Here is a 13,693-nt window from a genome sequence, read left to right as displayed (position 1 = left end):
TGTCTGAAGGTGGAAAACTTAAGGTGTACAGATGAAATTAGAGTTGCATATTTAGCCAGTGTTAATGACAAAGAAATGTATTAGCAACATTGTAATTCCAAGCTGGGATTCCTAGAAGTTTAGGTTTCATTTACTCTACCACTAATGCAAGGACCTTTTAAAAATAATTCCTCCCACAAACTGCCCCCACCATCACATTCTTTCTATGAAATTTAATACTACAGGTATGATGAATAATTGAGTATATATAGCTAGCTGCCTTTTGGAGGGTCAGTTATTATATTATTTAATCTGTTTTCACCTCTTGAAGTAAAAGCCTGGTGACTTGAGTTCATTGACTTTGAACATTAATGACAGGAGAGAAGCAAATCCACAGAGCTGTTCTCTGATCTCCATGCATGCTTGGTGGCTCACACACCTCAGCCCCTGTAAGAATAAATAAAATGAAATCTTGACAGAAACCCTTAGTTCAGTTCCCAGAGCTGTACCAACAAAAACTTGGGAAAAATATAAATTACTTAAGTAATGGTATTGTTATTCTCAAAACATAATAGAGATCATTATCACTCTTGAAAGCGCTCACTGAGACACAATTCTTATGCCATATAAGTCATCCCCTTGAGTATTTCAGCATATTTATAAAGTGACTATTAAAGGATATGGATTTTTTAAAAGCACTTGGGAGTTTGAGACTGTAGATCAGCTGAAGAGTAGTGTAGGTAAGGCCCTGAGACTGATCCCAGGTACTGTGCCAATGCCAAAAGTAGGTACCATTATTATTCTTTAAATCTAGTGCACATACATACATGCTGGCAAAACTCTCACATAAAATAAAATATATAAATCTTAGTTAAATTTTTTAAAGATACTGATTACTTTTAACTAAAAACTTCTTTTGCATTTGTGTATGTGTGTGTGTGCATATACATGTATATGGTGTGTCCATGCTATGCTGTGCATGTGAAGGTCAGCGGACAACTCTACCATGTGGATTCCAGAAATCTAGCTCAGGTCATAACCATGTATCTCACTCGCCCAGAACCCGACATTTTCACTGCACCGTTGTAACGTTAGTCTGCCTGTCACTCATTCTGTCAGGTACATAGTGTGTGTGTGTGTGTGTGTGTGTGTGTATGTGTGTGTGTGTGTGTGTGTACTAGGGGAATGATCACAGTAGTCTTTTGTTTTATTTTGGTTTTTGTTTGTTTGTTTTTCCTCCTTTCGCTCTTTCTCTCACTTTTTTTTTTTTTAAAGATTTTTCTCATGTTCTTTACTGGTTCTAATCAGTACTAAACCTTAAAAAGTTATCTGCTGGTTCTGTGGGTCAGTGAAAGAATGTATACTTAGTGTGTGTGAGGCCATGGTCTCTCTTCTCAGCACTTGTAAACAAATCTGTCTTTGTAAATGATTTGTAAATATCTCTGTATAGAACTTAAGACAAATTCAGGTGCCCACTGAACATTTGTCTTCATCTTCATAGGGATGTCACATTCAGTGTGTGCCAAATAGTACAGACTTCCTTTCCCAAAAAGATCGTCTACTAAAATCACTTCTGTGTGTGTCCTTTCATAGACATGGAACTATATTGATAAAATACTTTTGATTAAATAAAAATTATAAGGCAAAATCAGCATCCAGAATTACTTAGTTAAAATATAAATTGTGTGTATTTGTGATGGAGGGTTAAATGCACATGTAAGTCAATGCCCAAAGGCATAGGATCCCCTCAAGTGAAGTGAGAGGCAGCTTTACGCCACCCAGCGTGGTCACTGAGCCATCTCTTCAGCCTTTTCCACCCCCACCCTGCCTCGTGGAATTTTAAAATGCTCATTTAGGAGACAGAAAACTTGGTTATATAGCTGGCTTTGCCTCTTTATATAGGGCAAGTCTGTTTATTCCTGGAGGCCTTATTTCCTTTGTCTTAAGATAATGAGGTTAATTTATTGTTAGTCTTGTGTATTATAAGTCTCTTTCTTCTGTTCACACTACTTCAACAGTGTCTACAAGCTTTGGAGTTTCTACATTCAAACCAAGTCATTCACAGAGACATCAAGAGTGACAATATTCTGTTGGGAATGGATGGCTCTGTCAAGTTAAGTAAGTAGGAGTCTTAGGAATGGTAACACTTAACTCTGCACGTGGGCTAAATCTCTATTGGGATGGTAATTGATGGTAATTAGATACTAGTAACTATAACATTCATCAAAGAGACCAGTATTTCCTAAGATATGAGATGTTTATATTCCTCTCTGTTATATTTTACAGTGTCTTTTCGCCGTTTCAATCCTTTTATATAACACTTTTCCTCCTGAGTGCCTACTTCTGTGGTTCTCTGATAGGCACTGAGGGTACATTTTACTACCTCTCAAGAAACTGTCTAGCATGAGAGACGTGTAATGAGTCAGAAAAATGGTTTTATGTGACTGTACTCATTCAGCTGTTTGTTAGCAGATGTATTACATGCCAGCTTCTTCTGAGGTACAGAGAAGACAGTCTTCACAATAGGCCCCACCAATTTCGATAAATGCGTAGCTTCAGTATAGTGTGAATAAAGTACAGGTGTTTTTATTTTTTTGTACAGAGGTGTGAAAGCAGTTGCCCAGACAAAGAGGTTATGCCATAAGTGGGTAGACAGTTTATTAGAGGACTCTGTTAGCGCAGGGTGAGGGGTTGCTAAAAGTAGGGCCATATTTAAGTGTTGGTGGTTGGGATTAACTCAGGGACTTGTGTCCAGAGAACAATAGAATGAGTAATTATAAGATTCTGAGTTATAGGTATTTTTTTTTAATGTATAAAGGATCAAACCATGTGGTTTGAGGAAAAGGCAGGAGGCTAGAGGTGTTGTTCTTAATATTCCTCCTACTTCTTTTCATGGTTGAGTGAGGAGTGGGCTAGTAGCAGTCAAGTGAGTCTTGCTTTGATGAGACAGAGATTGCAGAGAGCAAAGCTTGCTGCCCATGTGTAAGTACATAGCACTAGCACTTGCTGAGGGAGTATCCTAAGTGTGTCTTTCCTCTCCCTCTTTCTAGCTGACTTTGGATTCTGTGCACAGATAACTCCAGAGCAGAGCAAAAGGAGCACCATGGTGGGGACTCCATATTGGATGGCACCTGAAGTTGTGACACGGAAGGCCTATGGGCCCAAGGTTGACATCTGGTCCCTGGGTATTATGGCAATTGAAATGATTGAGGGGGAGCCCCCGTACCTCAATGAAAACCCTCTGAGAGTAAGTGTTCTCATCTTCTTGCAAATGATCTGGGCTGCTGTCTCTAATCTCAGGAAATGGTGCTCTTTCTGCATACCTGAGCATAGCTATGCGTTCTTACAATCCTAGACGTATAAGACGAGGATATGAAAATGAGGATCTGCTGAGATGACTCAGTGAGTTGGGCTCTTCCTGCCAAGCCTGATGACTTGAGTTTAATCCCTGGGACCTACGTGGTGAAGAGAGAGAACCAATTATCACAACCTGCCTTCTGACTCCTACATGAGATATGTGGTTCACATGTGCCCACACTAAATACACATGAATACACTAAGTAAATATGTAACATGCATAAACCCAAAGACATATTGTTGAATTTAAAATACAAATGAATATAAAATATTAAATAGTCTGTGGACATAGCTCAGTTTTAGAGCTCCGTCCTAGAATTGGGGATGGGGAAGGAAGGAAGAGCTGAGTTTTGATTACATACAGGAGATTAATAATAATACCAAATCAGTGTGTAGTAACGTGGTAATGGCTATGGGAAATGTAGAATAAGATCGACAGGTTTCTAGGGAAGGTTTTATTTAGAGGAAAGCTTTCTCTTATTGGTTATTTCAGCAGAAACATAAAGGAGTTAAAGGAGTAACCATGAGATTTAGTCTCATGCAGGAGTTTCCAGGTATCAAAATTTTGATTTGACATTCGCCTGGAAAATCAAAGGAGGCTGTTTCCCAGAAAGGAGTGAGGAGAAAGTAGATTGGTAGCCAGAGTCAGCAATAAGAAAGGGCCAGCCACTACATCTTGTGGGCCAGTGTAAGAACTTGGCTTTTATTTTGCATCCTTACAAAGGATTTTTCAGCTAGTGCTTGAACTGGATCATGTAGGCTGCTGCTTTAGGAAACAGACCATGAGACTAATATGATCAGTAGTTCAGACAAGAGGGGTAGCTTGTGTGACACTGGTCCCAATGCAGGAGAGAAGTAGACTTGGGAAGTGTCGGAAGGAAAAGCTGACAAGATGCCTTAAAGGAAGTGGCATCAGCAGTCATTAGTTACTTTTCTATTTAATTTGGTGGTTAAAATACTGTGACCAAGGCAAGTTACAGGAGGAAAGAATTTATTTGTGCTTATGGTTCCAAGGGGATAAGAGTTCATGATATTAGGGAAGTGGCAGCTATGTTAGCAGGAACTGGATGCTGAGAGCTTGAAACACATGTGAACCAGAGAACAAACTGGAAGAAGGGCAGAACCTGAAGTATCTTGCAGAGTTGAAAGGGGGCAGCTGAAGTCTGTGTGTTAGCTAATGAAAGGGAATTGGTGGTAATGGAGAGGAAACAGATTATATAATAAAGGGGGTGATTTTGATTGTGAGCAAATATGAAGTTTCTTTGCTTTTACTTCCTTGTTTATTTCATCCTCCTATCTGGTGCAAGAATTCCCCTGTAAGGAATTCTACCCTTAATGCTCAGATCACCCTTGGATTATCTCAAGTGTCTACTTTTTGGTCCCAGCTTTGCCCTCCCACTCCATAGGTAACACATGCTCCTCTGCCTCAGGTAGGGAGTTAATCAGTGTGGTGTGATGGAAATAACACTGCGATTAGAGTCAGCACATGCTCTCAGAACGGTGACTGCAACAGCTGGATAGCCTCACATGTGATGGAGATCATCATCATCTTGGCCCTGCCTCTTACCCAGAGTTACTGTGGTCATTTAAAATGACGCAGTGTAGCTGTGTGTGGTGGTGCACACGTTTAATCCAGCAATAGGAGGTAGAGGCAGGCAGATTTCTTAGGTTCAAGGCCAGCCTGGTCTACAGAGTGAGTTCCAGGTAAGCCAGGGCTCTATACAGAGAAACCCTGTCTTGAAAAACAAAACAAACAAAAGAGTCAGAGACAGACAGACAGACAGACAGACAGGAGGGAAAAAGAAATGTTTGTAATTGAAGAGCTTAGTGTTTGTGTAAGTTTACTAAGAGCTTCTTCTCCCAAGAGCTGCTTCATCTAAGTGGCAGGGAAGCATCAGGGAAACAGTTGCTGCCTAGCCAGACATGACTCCCTACAGTCCTCTTGGGTGTAAGTGTCGGCAGTGGATTTCTGCCAGCAGCTAAAAGATGTTTAACTTTTCGTGCTAACTGAAGAATAAACCCTTAGGTTCGTAACACCTCATAAGTTTACAAATGTGCTCTTTATTGTTGTGGATATATAAAGCACTGTTTTATTAGCAAAGAAGTTATATGTTAGGTGCAAGGTCACATGACCTTGAATGTTGAACTTGATCCTTAGGTTAGTGTATTCTCTTCAGGGCATCGGAGTGGTGAGTTAGAGCATACAGAAACTGTGTGTTTTTAGAGAACATGTCTAGAAGCCAGTAGTGAGAACCTCAGGGATAACACAACGTGATTCTTCATTGGTATTGTTAGGCCTTGTACCTCATTGCTACCAATGGGACGCCGGAGCTTCAGAACCCAGAGAAGTTGTCGGCTATTTTCCGGGACTTTTTGAACCGCTGTCTTGAGATGGATGTGGAGAAGAGAGGTTCAGCTAAAGAGCTACTGCAGGTAACTGTCCTTCTGCAAAGAGGTGCCTACCCAAGCCTTTTCATCTCACTTTGCCTGAGGTTGCTGGTTTTAGGCTTCTTTCCTACCTTCTCACTTTGTATTTGGGACTTTGCTTAAAGTTGTCCAAGTTGTCCTTTAGTTTCTTCCTCAGTCTGTTTAAACTTTACATGTTTTCCTAGACTCAACTCATAGTCCACTTTCTGAGCTTCTTTTCAGGTTTTTTTTCTTTGTCTTTCCGATATCTTTTATTTTGCCTGAATTCTTCTGTCAGAGTTTGGGTCTTGAGAAGTAGCTCTCTGAGAAGTTTAATTTTGTGCAAGTTAAATTTACTGGGATACATGTAAACAGTACAAAGAAACACCAGTCTGGGCAGTGCTTCTCAACCTTCCTAGTGCTGTGATCCTTTAATAAAGTTCCTCATGTTGTGGTGACCCCCAACCCTAAAATTACTGCATTGGTACTTCGTAACCGTGGCTTTGCTACCGTTATGAATTATAGTATAAATATCTGTTATGCAGGATATCTGATATGCAGCTCTTGTGAAAGGGTCTTTCATTCCCTAAAAGGGTCACAAGCACAGGTTGAGAGCCAGTGGTCTGAGGATAGTGCAGTTTTTACAAAAGTGATAAGTCTTAACAGCCTTATCATGGCAATCTTCAGGTGTTGGCAGCAATACTCTACTTGTTTGACATGAGACTCTATGTGTATTTGAAACCCAGAGATAGATTTACCAAGCCTTTTATGAAAAGTATGTCATCCTGAAGTCACAGCTTAGTTTATATGGTTTCAAAAATTACCTTTAGCAAGTGACACCATTCATAGCCTTTATTTCAGTATGGTTCCTTACTTCCTATGTCATTTTACTGAAGGACAGACTGATAGCTTAAGTATCACATGCAGGTTTGTGGTGATAACACCTAATGTCTGCAGATTTGTCAGTTTACCGTGTCACTAGGCCAGAGCATGACTAACCAAAATAGGCAAAACAGGCCTTTAACGCACTGCCCTGTGTTAGTTAATTGTGAACCTCTCTGTTTGACCACTCTGCTGTAACTTCTGTTTTATTACTATCTGGGTTTCTTCTTATATAGGGACCTACATATGGACAGAACTGTATAGGATGAGATACTCGGATTCATATCTTCAAGCTTTAGTAAGGATCATCCATAGTTCTCAGTTCCTCTATATTGAAAAAGACAGGAGTCTCTGTCCCAATAAGAGCTGAGTCAGCTCTCAGTTAAGAATGCCTCTGTGTGTATCTCCATGTGTGTACACACATAATAATACTAACGTAGGGATTATAAGTACATTCTAATGAAAGTAATATTGTAAAGGACCTTAAAGTCCTTACTGGAACACTTAGCCTTGCTGGAGTCAACAATTGAACAAAAGATTCTTAGCCATGTGTGATGCATGCTTATAGTCCCAGCTAACAGGCCGAGGGCTGGAGTTTAAGACTAAAGATTATGTCTTCTCCAGAAAGAATACTCTGTTATTGCAGGAGTTTGACTTTACCTAGGAACAAAGAAAATCATACAAATGAACCTTTTGTCCACTTCTTCCCCTCAAAGAGTATGTGGATCCATTGTGCAGTGCCATCAGTGTGTTAGTTACTGTCTGTATGGTGTCATATGAATATGAAACTGTTCATTCTTCCTTTGAGTTTTTCTTTTACACTTACTGACTTACAAATAAAACTTGTATACTTGGTCAATAAGATAACCTAGTTACTGGGCATGAGTACCTGCTGCCAAGTCTGAAAACCTGAAGACAGCCCTGCACCCGTAACAGTGAAGAGAGCTAATTTTCAGATTGTCCTTGGATCTACACACACACACACACACACACACACACACACACACACACACACACACACACACACACACACCCCAAGATAAGTACGTAAAGTAAGTTTTCTCCTTCAGTTCAAGATAAATCTGGCGATGATGCCCTTATTGTCTGGTAATGGCTGCTACGTAAGAATGGCAAATACTCACACTCTTCTTGCTTTTTCTTCTTTTTAGCACCAGTTCCTGAAGATTGCCAAGCCCCTCTCCAGCCTGACTCCACTGATTGCTGCAGCAAAAGAGGCAACCAAGAACCATCACTGAAACCACGCTCACCCCAGCCTCATGTGCCAAGCCCTCTATGAAATAAACACTCGTTCTGGGAACGCCGACCCTCATGTCCTCCTCTTCTCTCCTTGCTTCTCCCATTTCCTGATCTAGTGCTCTCAAGACTTTGATTCTTGGAAACCATCTAGCACTGAAGAGAACTGCAACTGGGCGACTATTCCAGCAGAGGCCATTTCTAAATAGGAATTCCCTTCCAGTTTGTGGGCGTGGAGAGGACTGATGAGCAAGGGTGTACCTGAATAAACCTGTTTCTACGAAACAGAAATCTCAAGCAACCCATTCCTTACCCCTCACAATCAGTTCGTAACTGTATCAACAGTTATGGTTTGATAGCATTATCAATTTGCGATCAGTTGAAATTTCTTTAGCTTTTTATTTCTGTGACCAAATTGCCCAAACACCTCATTGTATTTGAAAACCATTACAGCTTTGAAGTGCCATGGGGCCTGATAATCTGCCAGGGACATGAGGAGGCTCTGTTTTCTGAACCATGACCTTGGTGCAGCTGATCCTGACATGGGAGAACTACCATGTTTTTCTTTCTGTGTGCTTCTAGCAGCTGTTTTGGAGAACCATAGCCCAGTAGTGTTCCCTGTGCTATTTCTAGTGAAATGGTCTTAGCTATGTAGCAGCTTCTGATTCCCTGCATCCCCTAGGCTGCTGCCTGCATTCTGTCCTTATTTATAGCACCGAGAGATTCCCTAGAGCACATGCTGAGTAAGAGAAGTGAGAGAGGTCAGAGGGAAAGTGCAGCCACTTTTAGCACATGGCTGGCTTCAGCACCTGTCCAGCTATACTTGTGTGATACTTCAAGATCTCAGTCTCTTTCTACCTGGGACTCAGATCTTCCGCTGGCTTAACTATTTCAGTCAAAAGAGAAGGTCTCCAAATATGAGGTGATGTGCTACTAGTAATAAGGGGACCCTGTTTTTAAGTGCACGACCAAGCTCTCTGCAAGTGGACATGCTTACTCTGGGTATTACAGAGGTTTGCTACCTCCTGCTCTCTTTGTGGTTTTGGTTCTCCTGCTGTGGTAGGATGCTTGGCCAGCATTGTGGCTTGTCATGTCAGCCCCACTTGTCATGCTCGGAGGTCCTACCGCCTCAGCAGCACAACTTTCTATTTCCTTCAATAAAAGGAGATAAAAATATTCTACAGGAAGTGTGTCTTTTTTCCCCTCTGGTTTTTTTTCCTCTTTCTAGTGAAGTAATCAGGATCTTCATGAACTGTTTGGAAGTAAGTTGCAGCAGGATGCCCCTTTTATCATTATAGATGTCCATCTATACTCTTTTGCTTCTGTCTTCGGAATTTATTGCTGTGAAGAGACACCATGACCATGGCAACTCTTACAAAAAACAGCATTTTATTGGGGTTGGCTTACATTTCAGAGGTTTAGTCCATTATTGTCATGGCAGGAAATATGGCTGCATGCAGGCAGACATGGTGCTGGAGAAGGAGCTGAGCGTTCTACATCTTGATCCACAGGCAGCAGGAGACTGTCACACTGGCCAGACTTGAGCTTCTTAGACTTCAAAGCCCACCGCTAGTGATACTTCTTCCAACAAAGCCTCACATCCTAATACTGCCACTCCCTATGAACAGGCATTCGAATTTGTGAGTCCTGGGGGCCTTCCTATTCAAACCACCACACTTCCTAAAAACATTTTTAGTTAAGATATACATTAAAAAGAAAGTAGCAAAAACAAAACAACAAAGTGTGCACTGTATAAAGAATAATTCTTACTACATACATTTAGTGCCCATATAAGAAATGAAACACATCTAGTGGCCTAGAACTGTCTTCATCTTGCCATTCCCTTAATGCCAGCTCCAACTCCCAGTGGTAACCACTGCTACACTTAAGTGAAATCATATGTGGCGATATTTTTCATAATATACAAGTATGTTCCACAGCACCTCATTCTCCCAGGCTGGTTCTTCCCCATCAAGATTGTTTCTAAGAATGATGTAGTTGTATATAGGTCTAGCCTAAGAACTGAGAGTGCTGAAGCTAGGTAGATCAACATTCCAACTTGTGAAGCACAGATTCAACTCTTTTGAAAAGGAGAGCAAATGCAACAGCAGCTGCATACAAAAGTCTTGGCATACTGAGATTTTTCTGCTCAGGGCTATCTGTCCTCAGGGTGCAGTGAAGCTGTCCTGGGTGGACATTCACAAAGAGCTTAGAGTACTTTCCCAGGCTCACTGGTGTTTGATAGAATTCACTTCTGTCATAGAGGGCAACCACCTAGAGCAGTGGTTCTCAACTTTCCTAATGCTATGACCCTCTAATATAGTTAGTTCCTCGTGTTGTGGTGACCCCAACCATAAAATTATTTTTGGTGCTACTTAATTTTTTAAATTTTGCTACTGCTAAGAATAGTAATATAAAGATCTGTGTTTTCTGATGGTCTTAGGCTGAAAGGGTCCTTTGACCCCAAAGGGCTCTCCACCGATAGGTTGAGAACTGCTGATCTGGAGGAAACAAGTAGCATAATGTAACAAATCAGTTAAGTGTTTCATTTTGGCTCACCCACAGTATGTCCTTGGATAAACTACTTAAATCATCTGAACCTCAACTTCCAGATCTATTCCAGGTATAATAATAGTATCTACTCTGAGTTCCCAAGGAAATAAAATAGTTGATACAGAGCATTTGGTACAAATCTCTGGAATATGGCAAATGCAGACCTATTTTGTAATGCTTTAAGTGACCTAGTTTGTCAGGAGACATTATGCTAACTCTGACTCTCACTGGTGTTAAAATAGGAGTCTTACATAACAATCTGTATCTAGGAGTCTTAAGTTACACTTTAACATGTTGATCAAAACTAGTTTCTAATCATAAAGTCAACAATCACTTGAACACTGGTAAAAACTTGTATCTGCCTGGGCATGGTGGTGAAGGTCTGTAATCCCAGTCTTTGGGAGATAGATGTAGGAAATGCATGGGTTGTGTTGTGTTATTTTGTCTCAAAAAACAGGTCAAAATACTAAGTTATATATGATCAAAGCTGCTTGTCCAGACTGTTAAAAAAGCAGGAAAACAAAACCGAGCTTTTTTTCTTGGTAAGTTGCTATGTGATAAAACACCTAATTGTATTTCATATCTCTTTTAGACTTGGAGTTCAATTTGTTTATTAGGGTTTTATTAAAATCAAAGGGAAATTGGGTGGGGTTGGAGAGATGACTCAGCAGTTAGAGGCTCTTGCAGAAGACCTAACTTTGGTCCCTAGCACCAGGATCTTTCTCTTTGCATGTGTAGGCACCCACACAGGGCATACACTCACAGACATACACATAAAAGGAGACTTGGATGTCAGTAAGATGTTCAGCAAATAAAGGCATTTATGCAGCCTTCAGACATAAGTTTCAATGCACTCAACACTCACACACACACTAAAAAAATTCAAAAGTAATAAAATGTTTTAAGAAGGGTCACTTGTCAGAAACACTATGCATAGTTAACAAATAAAGCATTTAACAAAAGCTTCATGTTTGGGGCTTGATGCATTGCTTCTGGGTGGTAGTCGAGGGTCTGGCACCAAGCCTCAGCATGCTGCCAAGAAAAGGAAATCAGAAGCTGGCACAAGACAGGTGGCATATGTCCCCAAAAGTCTATCCCTTCCTTCATGTCACCGCTCTCATTCTGTCGGCTTAAATAAATGCCAACCTTTGTCCAATTACTCATTCTTCGGTCCAAGCCCCGAGTAGTGAGACTGCTCTCGAAACAATGCAGTTATGACTGGTTTGGAGAACCACCGCACTCAGCTTCAAACTGCAGAGAACATAGGGGCTGGCTACAGTTTTTAAAATTGCCAACATTTATTTGGCTGAGAACTCTCTAAGCTAAGGGGAACCCCAATCCCTGCAGATGCTTAAATGTGTGTTGATGCTTGTATGTTTGTGATTATGTCTCCCAAGTGTTTGAAACATAGAGGCTTTTATAGTTAACAGAAAACACCAAACGTGTGTGTGTGTGTGTGTGTGTGTGTGTGTGTGTGTATTTTTAAGCAGAATTTGTCAAAAAAAAATAGTGCGCAGGCTCAGCAATAAAATACTTAGCGTGTGCAAGGCACCTCGAGTTAAAACCTCAGTGTTGTCAAAATAAGTACACAAATGAGCAAAAGATGAAAAGGGGATGTGACATTGATCATCGGGGAAGGTTTTTTACCTCATTTTCGCATAAAAACTGCTGACCTAAGATTTTAAAGAAGCTGGAGTTTTAAACTAAGAACAGGCTTTCAGGTTTTAATTCTGAAAGAATTAAAAGAAACAAGCACAGTTTCTCCAAAATCAGTGAGATGGCTCAGTGAGTAGATGTACTTGAGTTAAATTCCCTGAAATTCACAAAGTGGAAAGAGAATCCACTTTCAGGAGTTATCCTCTGACTTCCACACGTGTCTACACGCGCACTTGCGCGCGCACACACACAAAACAAATATAAAACAAACCCTCAAACAAAAGCAGTCTCTTTACCATAATCTCCCTGGAGTTCTTCACTCTTTTTGTCCAAGGTCAGATAAGGTCCAACAAAGTGAATATCCACGGCAAAGAACAGTTGAACTAGATGAATGCTGTATCTACAAAACTGAGTCAGTTCTGTTGGGGTAAAAAATAAACTAAAAAATAAATTATCTCCCTATTATCAGTGGGTGCCTGTGGTTTTAAGAAACCGCAATCTCCAAGTCAGCTTTCATTACTGATTTTTAACAGCCTCCCACAGAAACTTGTTAAATACACACATTCTTTGAATGGAAGATGCAGCTAGACTCCCATGATCAATTCTTTCATATCCTTTTTAGCCTGTTTTGAATGTTTTAATTTTGTTTGTCTCACTTGACCATGGATCTGGCTCACATTCAGGACACCAAGAGCTCTACAGCTTGCTTCAGTGTCTCCTAACACCGGATGGGATTGGGAGTGGGGGATGCTCTCAAGAAGCAATCTAAATGAAAGTTTGAAGATGTCTGCATATCACCAAAGACTGCATAACCCTTTGACCACTACCTAATCTCAGGGGGTGCCAGCAGTTTAGGGTTTCAGAATCTAATTGTGAAGAAAGGTAAATACTTCAAGGCTTAAGCTTTTTTCTACACACTGTCACTCAGTTGTGGGTAGCCCTGGTGCTGTTTGTATTTTGATGCTAATTCCGCTTCCCCTAGAGGGGCTGCCTTGGATTAGGTGTGAATCACCCTGGTGACCTTCCCTAATGAATAAAGATTTCTAGGAACCAATCACTGGGCAAGGAATAGGCGGGACTTCCAGGTCTGAGAGGGGACAAGGGAGGCAGGAGAGAAGGAGTCTTGGCTTTTGGGCTGGGACAAGATGTTACAAATAAGTGGCCCCCAGTTTAGATGGTCAACCTGCCAAAGAATTGCTGAGTCAGCATGGGATGGTGCATTTTTTAAAAATCACTCCATGCACCTGACACCATGCAACTATAAGGTATACTCAAGGGAATTCAGTGTCATTAGAAAAGATGCAGCCACAGCATGCATTTTAAGGGTTGGTGGGTCTGTAGCTTCCAAAACAACCATTAACTGACTCTTGCCAAGAGCTTCAACTGGCACTGGTAATAAAGAGATGAGTAGATGTAGTTGTCTTAGTTGCTTTTCTACTGCCATGACAAAACACCATGTCAAAGCAATTTAGAGAAGAGGCTAAATTGCTAGGGGCTGTTTCAGAGGGTGAGTCCATGACCACCATGGTATTCATGGTGGTGGGAGTTGAGGGTGGCAGCAGGCATGGCACTAGAGTAGCCGCTGAGAACTTACATTTTGACTCAG

The 13,693-nt window shown here is 40.9% G+C and overlaps 1 protein-coding gene across 2 annotated transcripts in view; it reads left to right on the top strand.

The window, feature by feature from the left end:
* PAK1 (p21 (RAC1) activated kinase 1) overlaps positions 1-9,036 on the top strand; it is a 61,997-nt gene extending 52,961 nt beyond the window's left edge. For both annotated transcript variants that reach the window (XM_080913129.1, XM_080913128.1), the window contains exons 12-15: positions 1,998-2,097; positions 3,030-3,226; positions 5,632-5,769; positions 7,794-9,036. In XM_080913129.1, coding sequence (XP_080769255.1) covers positions 1,998-2,097; positions 3,030-3,226; positions 5,632-5,769; positions 7,794-7,880 — 522 coding nt within the window. In that variant the 3' untranslated portion in view covers positions 7,881-9,036. The remainder of the gene's footprint in view (positions 1-1,997; positions 2,098-3,029; positions 3,227-5,631; positions 5,770-7,793) is intronic.
* The last annotated feature ends 4,657 nt before the right edge of the window (positions 9,037-13,693 follow it).

This window comes from Micromys minutus (genome assembly GCF_963924665.1).
Source record: "Micromys minutus genome assembly, chromosome: 2".
NCBI lineage: Eukaryota > Metazoa > Chordata > Mammalia > Rodentia > Muridae > Micromys > Micromys minutus.
This window is presented reverse-complemented; position numbering and strand designations above follow the sequence as displayed.